The following is a 6,630-nucleotide window of genomic DNA, read 5'->3' as shown; positions in this document are numbered from 1 at the left end:
GCGTTTGATAGATGTGATCCAATGAATTGGATAGTTAATATTAACACTTGTATGGGGTGGATCAGTAAAAGGGTCGCATATGAAAAGAAAGTGTAAGATAATATATAAAAAGCAGACTTAAGTTATGTTGCATTAGAATAAAGCAGCTTCAACATACAATAATTGCGACTACATACGTATGTATATTCAAGTGAGTACAGACATTCTAGCCAAGATCTATTTGTATATGTATATTAAAAATTTTCTTGATATTTAAACAACATTTTGCTCATAAAAAACGGGTAGACCTTTCAATCTGCGTTACATGTCCACGAACGTGACATTTAGGTAGAATATGCGTTGAAAGACGTTCTTGAACAGACATAAAATATATACATGCATATATCCATATATTTTGCTATTTTCAAACTGTCAAAAAATTTAATTGGGGCATTATATTTTAGCGCTACATTAAAATTCCACTATTCAGCCTTCAGATCAACATTTCTATGAGTTCCCAAAAATTGTCTACACTTATTCTAATTCTATTTTAATTTTGTAAAATTTTGATTACTTTCAACGTAGTTCGAAACCCTGGGCATGTTGCAGTCCAGTACACAGATATAGCATAATTACACTGAGCGCTTGCACACGGTCCTCCGACTTTCCCAGTGTTGCACTACTAGCATCAATGTTATCCCTGTTCGATGTGTCGCCAGATGCCAAGCTAGAATAAAGAGCCGTTTCGCTGTCTAAAGCCAAACGTAGTTTGCTAAGCTACATGCGAATGAAATGAGTTAGTATTGCACAATTAGTATTTTTGTTCGTCTAACGGTTGCTTGTAACAGCGGTAAGAAAACTCGGAAAGCGAGATATTTAATACGCATCATATATACATTGTGACAAAAAAGGACAAAAAAATTATTTAATTATTCATCCAAATTTATTTTGTCGCCCTCAAAGTATACTTACACTTATCCCAACGATTTTTCCAGTTCTCGAAACACTTTCCATAAGCATCCATAAAATTCGATCACAGTCGTGACTCTATGGGTTGGGGCATTTTCATAGAGTAACATCCATGAAATATTCCTTATAGACTGTGCTGCCGCTCGGAACAAATTCATGTTGCACCTAAACATAAATATTGAAAAAAAAACAATGAACATCACCTTGATCAATCTCGTCCAAAGAGACCTATTTACGGTACTCTTTTGAAAAAAAAAAAATCCGTTTTATCGGGACGAGTCGAGCATGAACGTGTTTCATACCCAAAATCATTCGAACGGACTTCCAAGAGATGTCGCGCTCCCTTGAATGTCGATTTTCAAGTGTCGAAGGTCGTCCAGAACGAGGCATATCTTCAACGATCTCTCGACCATCTTTAAAGTCTTTGTACCACTCGTAGGCTAATATTTTTGATAAAACTGAATCATCGTAAGCCTTGTCCAATATTCGCAATGATTCTGCACACGAAAGTTGGTTAAAAATCCAAAACTTGAGACAAAGTCTTTATTCGCTAATTGTAAAAATCGGAGGGGAATGCTTGACAGAGCGTGCTTATATTTGGTATATTTAGTAATTAAGGACCTGATCACTTATTCGCAGAAATTCAATTTTGATTTCATGGTACTTTTTTGTCACAATGTATATTATAACTTACTGCTGTAACAAGCGACCAATTTAGATGTGGATATTAAAAACAAGAGTCCTAAATTTAGACTTGGTTATAAACTGAATGCTACTGAGCTTACCAGCGAGTTGATTTGTTCAATGCGTTCAGAAGCTGCCAATTCACCGTAAAGATTCTTGCTGGCATTTTTAGCTAAAGTCATGACATCTTCATCTTTAAGGATGCCGATTATTGGCTCACTAATTGAACTAATCTGTTCGATGCTCAAAGCTGTTACTTCTGATGGTATAGCTTCCAAACGTTTTGTAACTACATCGAAAGTAGTAAAAGGACTACAAACCAGCGAGGATTTGCTAAAATTATATGTAATTATTTTTATCATAAAAATTTGTGAAATACTGAATTTGCTTATTTGTAAATGTAACTAATCCAGTTATCCGAAATTCCTAGTTTGAGTACTTTGATTAAAGGACTCGAAATTTCGTGAATACCCAATTATAGTCCCTCTATACTCACCGAGATGGCGATCTTTGTGGACTGGGCGGCAAGCTCTTCGTCAAAGTGGCTAAATTAACGCTGGATCCACCACCACCGCTACCAGCCAATGAAGACACAATGCCAGGTATAGCGAGATTATTCGCCGAATTAACACGCTTTATTCCTTGTGCTAATAGACCTGTCAGACTTGAACGATGAACCTCGAGCACTGGCGTTGGTGGTGCTTTAATGGAAACGGCTTCTGCCGTCTCTTCGCCTGATATTGATGGCATGGCCTCTTCACCTTCAGAAGCGTCGCAAGTGTCTGCATCGGTAACAGTGAACTCTGGAGTTGTGCTAGTGATGGACGGTTGTCGCAGCACATTGGAGCAATCAACGGGACCACAAACTGTCGCATTCTGGCATTTCGTTATACATTTCTTGTGGCAACACATGGCGCACTCACTGCATTGGACCGCATCTTTCAGCCAAATTTTTTTGCCACAGAAATCGCACTGAGTTGCACGTTGAAAATGGGTGCGCACAAAGCTGTGCGAACGCAACTGATTCGAAGTTGTTTGGTTAGTCGATGTAAGTGCACTGGAACTTGGCGTGGTCCGCAACGAATTTGTCTCAAAAACACCACTATCGTTATCAACTTTTTCGTCAGCGTTATTTCTTAGAAAAGAATAACTCATTGAACAAAAGTCTAAATTTAAATTAAGATGAGTCTCACTTACTTGCTCTTGGACTTGGAAACTTGTTTGGTTGGTGGCTCGCTGGGTTGTAGATTTGGGTTACCTTCCCAGGTAAAAGCCAAAAGCACATCGCCAAAACACAAATCAGGTATAAAACCAGATTGGCTGGAAAGCTTATGCGTCTTCCTGCGAAAAGGTGGTAAATTAATTTATATTAAGTACTTAGTTTTGAGATTTCACGAAAATATCGCTCACAAATCTTGTGGGATTGGTGGACTTAGTTCATATTTCTTCCAGCACTGCAGCAAACTTGTTTCGGAACACTCAGCTAAAATCTGACCCACTGGTATGTTTACAAAGCCCAACAATATGCCGTCGCCAGCACTTTTTGAATACACGCCCACATTCAGATAACGCGACTTAGCTTCCAATTTGAAGCAGCTCAAATCATCCATATGTATGAGACGATTTATGCTGCGATCTATGGTTGAGTGCTGATAATAATGCTCCACTTCACCTACGGTGTCAATCAGAACCTTTGGCGAACCCTTCGTCTTATCCTCCGTTTTTAATGACTGTTTGCCTTTCAAGTTCTTAAGTTCTTCATCCTTTTCCTTGTTATGCTCATTGACCTCACGACTGATGGTCTTTTTCAATGCCTTCGTTATAAGCTTACTTTTCTTTGGTGAATTAGTTGGAGTATTACCAAGACTAGACTCGCTGGAAGAACCTTTGTCACCTGTGCTTTGGCGGATAGATGCTTGTCTACCGACCAACTCATTGGTCTCAGTTGGAGTCTTGCACACACTATAGCCTGTATGGGCATCTCCCAAATCTTCATATAATTCGAGATCCTCCAAAATTGCATCATTTCTTATGATACCGGGAATAACACGCTCAATACGTAAGCGGTAGGCTTTAGTTTGCAAACTTTTGAATATCTTCGCGACTTGTTGGATAGACTGCACTCGTTTGCCTTCAATTGCAATTAACATGTCACCTGAACGTAGGTCGGATTTGCAGGCGGGAGTGTTGGGCAAAACTGCTTCAATTTCCACGCATTGCTCAGTATTCTGCTTAAATAGTATGCCGATCTGTTGATTCTTCGCCTTGTGTATTTCAATGTCAATCAAAACTATTACATTGCGGTTATCTTTCTGACGTATCTCGACAAATGCGAGCGAGGCTAAAGTCAATGTACAGTAGACCTCTGTTACAATATCCGGACACATTAGTCGCGATATTTCGGACACTCTGACCTCCATGGTACCGTTTGGTTGTATATCTCCATCAGCATCTTCCTCTGGTGTTTTGTGGAAAAATGGCTTGTAACGTAGTTTATAATTTGGAAGCGTGTGCTTGCGTCGCACTGCTTTCCGTATTTGGTTAGATATCAGACTGGTGATGTTCGATTGCATTTGACGACCCTGATATTTGGATTCGATCGCCAAGTCAAGTTCTGGATCACCCAGAAAGCTTAGCGACCAGTGCGTGTATGGCTCACGAGTAAATTGTAGTCGCGCCAAGCCAGACAATTGTTTTACTAAAATAGTTGCAATTACTAATTAGTAGAACAAACATACATATGTATTATAGTATTATATGTAAATTACCGATTAAGGTGAGAGATCCCTTTTTACCTAGTACCATATCGGCATCGATGGATGTTCGAAAATTTCCTGTATAATGAATTTCAAGTAATATGTCGAGATTCTCAATACGATCACCGGTATCGTTCAGTTCAATGCTGTGTACGCGTAATGTTCTAATCTCAGGAAATTGATCACCAAGCTCCAGTTCTTTTATCTAAAAATAAACTAATTTTCATTAAAGTGAACTTCAGTGCTTTTGCTTTTTTATTTTAAGAAAAACTAGAATACTATATTTTCTAGAAAATATGACATATATATATACATATGTAGTATGTCACATCGACTACATCCGAATAACATCGTCGAAAGATGTTAATGCTATATAAGCCATAGCGCTTAAATTCCTTATATGATATTCGTTTTATGGATAAAAAGTTAAATGATTTAAAAATAAATATTTATCATGTGATTGTTATAAATCTTAAGTGGCTTATAACAGAAACGCTTTTTAGTTCATAAGGTATGTTGATACTCGTACATTAACAACATATAGTAGATGTTACAAACTGGGTTTACGGTCAAAAGGCTTTTTAAAAGTTTACTTTAGAGCCTCAAAAACTCTTTATTTATATTTTTTGAAAGCTTCTGAAATTTCACTAAATGAAAGAGCGCACTTTCTTGTATGAGACGATTTGAAATTGCTGGAGACTTTAAAATTTGGACGAAAAGTAGGAAATGGGCGACGAGACGAGCATTGCTGTTTTGATCTGATTAGAAATGATCTAACAAGAGCAATTATGCAATAATTTCATTCTATTTTGTTAAAACAAAAATATTAATATTAAAGGTGTGCAAACGCTTTCAGTTTCAAAATTTTTCTAGATGGAAATTAGCTATCTGAGCCATTTCAAAGCAATTTTATAGTCACTTATTTGCATATAATTATTTGCTGCTCCGAAACGAGTTTTTCTAGACTTCAATAAGAAGACCACAATTTAAGCTACGTTCAATGCACAAACACTCACACTCACAAAGAAGAAGTGTTACGGATATGATTTCTAAATTAGTTATAACGCAGGAGGAAGTGGCCACGCCAATTGCCCTGCATTTCTGTATTTGAGAAATTCTTTGGAGCATATGGATATTTAACCTTAACCAAACTCGTCAAAGCTCTGGATGGAATTAAAAAAATAACAATGCTGAATAAGATTTCGAAGAATGCAAATTAATGTTATGTGGTTTGTGCTTTTACTTTCCGAAGGTAAGGATTGCTGTCAACTCACCGTCAGCTTATCAAACAATTTGCCGGTTGTAGTTTTTGCCAATAGTTCATCAAGCTCTAACGACAATTTGCGGTAGAACCATTTCCGCACGCGACTGGAGTTTTTCAGTTCATGGAAAAGGAATTGCATCACAAAGTTAATTGACATTAATGGTGCTGCTTCGGCAGCACCTACAGTATGCGTGTGTCCGGGCACCGACGATGCAGGCGGCGATAGATTTATGGCATGTGCAGTTTGCTGAATTGTCTAAAAATTTCAATAATATTGTATATGCAAGTGCGACAATATTCATGTTTACTTTTTGATTTTTGGGGATTTCTCACTTACCGTTGGCAGCGAGTATTTCGTGTTGATATCCTTTTGTTCCGCACTCTCTTCAGGAAGTACAGAAAATCGTAAATATAGGTAATATTGCAACAAAAGAACTAAAACACCTCCAATGACGGTAAATACAAGGCTGAGCAACAACAACATCGATAATGGTATATCCATTGTAATTAATTTTTCTTATACAATTTCAGATAAAATATAATGCACGAAACACACATACAATGTCGGAGTAACACACTTTGATTTAAATATTAAATAAGAAAGTTAAACAATTTATTCTTCACTGTTCTAGGTTGACCAATCTGTTAATATTTCAGCTTATTAAACAAATTGCAAACGTGTATATATTTCCCACAAAATGTATTTCATGCTGACTTCTGCTTCGTACGAGTAACATGCGAGTTCTGAAATTATTTTAAGGGGTGTGTTTCTCTCATTGCTCTCTGCTAACCAGTGGTGAATTATTGTATAGAGAACTTACAACGAAATCAATAATGATACACTAAGAGTACAGTTCTCAGTGAAACAGCTGTTGAACAATTTGTGGGGTTGTTTTATTTCAACCGGTCGTAAGTTGTTTTACAAGTGTATTACAGCTTTGTTGGTTCAGTAAAATTATTTGTAAAGACTTAACAAAG

At 37.2% G+C, this 6,630-nt stretch overlaps 1 protein-coding gene across 2 annotated transcripts; it reads right to left on the bottom strand.

Annotated features, from left to right (window-relative positions):
* On the bottom strand, positions 1-6,377 carry LOC108973056 (PDZ domain-containing protein 8). Of its 2 annotated transcripts, none has more exons than XM_018940074.1 (8): positions 5,990-6,377; positions 5,663-5,908; positions 4,401-4,593; positions 3,043-4,330; positions 2,830-2,973; positions 2,129-2,767; positions 1,734-1,965; positions 1-756 (listed from the first exon to the last, which is right to left on the bottom strand). In XM_018940074.1, exons 1-8 carry the CDS (start codon positions 6,152-6,154, stop codon positions 556-558), a joined length of 3,108 nt encoding a protein of 1,035 aa, XP_018795619.1. In that variant the 5' UTR covers positions 6,155-6,377; the 3' UTR covers positions 1-555. The 2 variants fall into 2 exon arrangements, with proteins under 2 accessions (XP_018795619.1, XP_018795620.1); XM_018940075.1 differs by having other exon boundaries at positions 1-731.
* Positions 6,378-6,630: the final 253 nt, after the last annotated feature.

Source organism: Bactrocera latifrons, unplaced genomic scaffold (genome assembly GCF_001853355.1).
Source record: "Bactrocera latifrons isolate USDA-ARS-PBARC rearing strain unplaced genomic scaffold, ASM185335v1 scaffold_45, whole genome shotgun sequence".
Classification (NCBI taxonomy): domain Eukaryota; kingdom Metazoa; phylum Arthropoda; class Insecta; order Diptera; family Tephritidae; genus Bactrocera; species Bactrocera latifrons.
Note: the sequence above shows the minus strand (reverse complement) of the source record. Positions and strands in the feature narration are given on the sequence as shown.

Bases quoted from the DNA above. Each gene is read 5' to 3' on its own strand.
- LOC108973056 (XM_018940074.1), bottom strand. From the start codon at position 6,154: ATGGATATACCATTATCGATGTTGTTGTTGCTCAGCCTTGTATTTACC. The intron at 4,331-4,400 runs GTAATTTACATA...CAACTATTTTAG, and splicing joins GGGATCTCTCACCTTAATCG to TAAAACAATTGTCTGGCTTG. The intron at 2,974-3,042 runs GTGAGCGATATT...ACCTTTTCGCAG, and splicing joins CCACCAATCCCACAAGATTT to GAAGACGCATAAGCTTTCCA.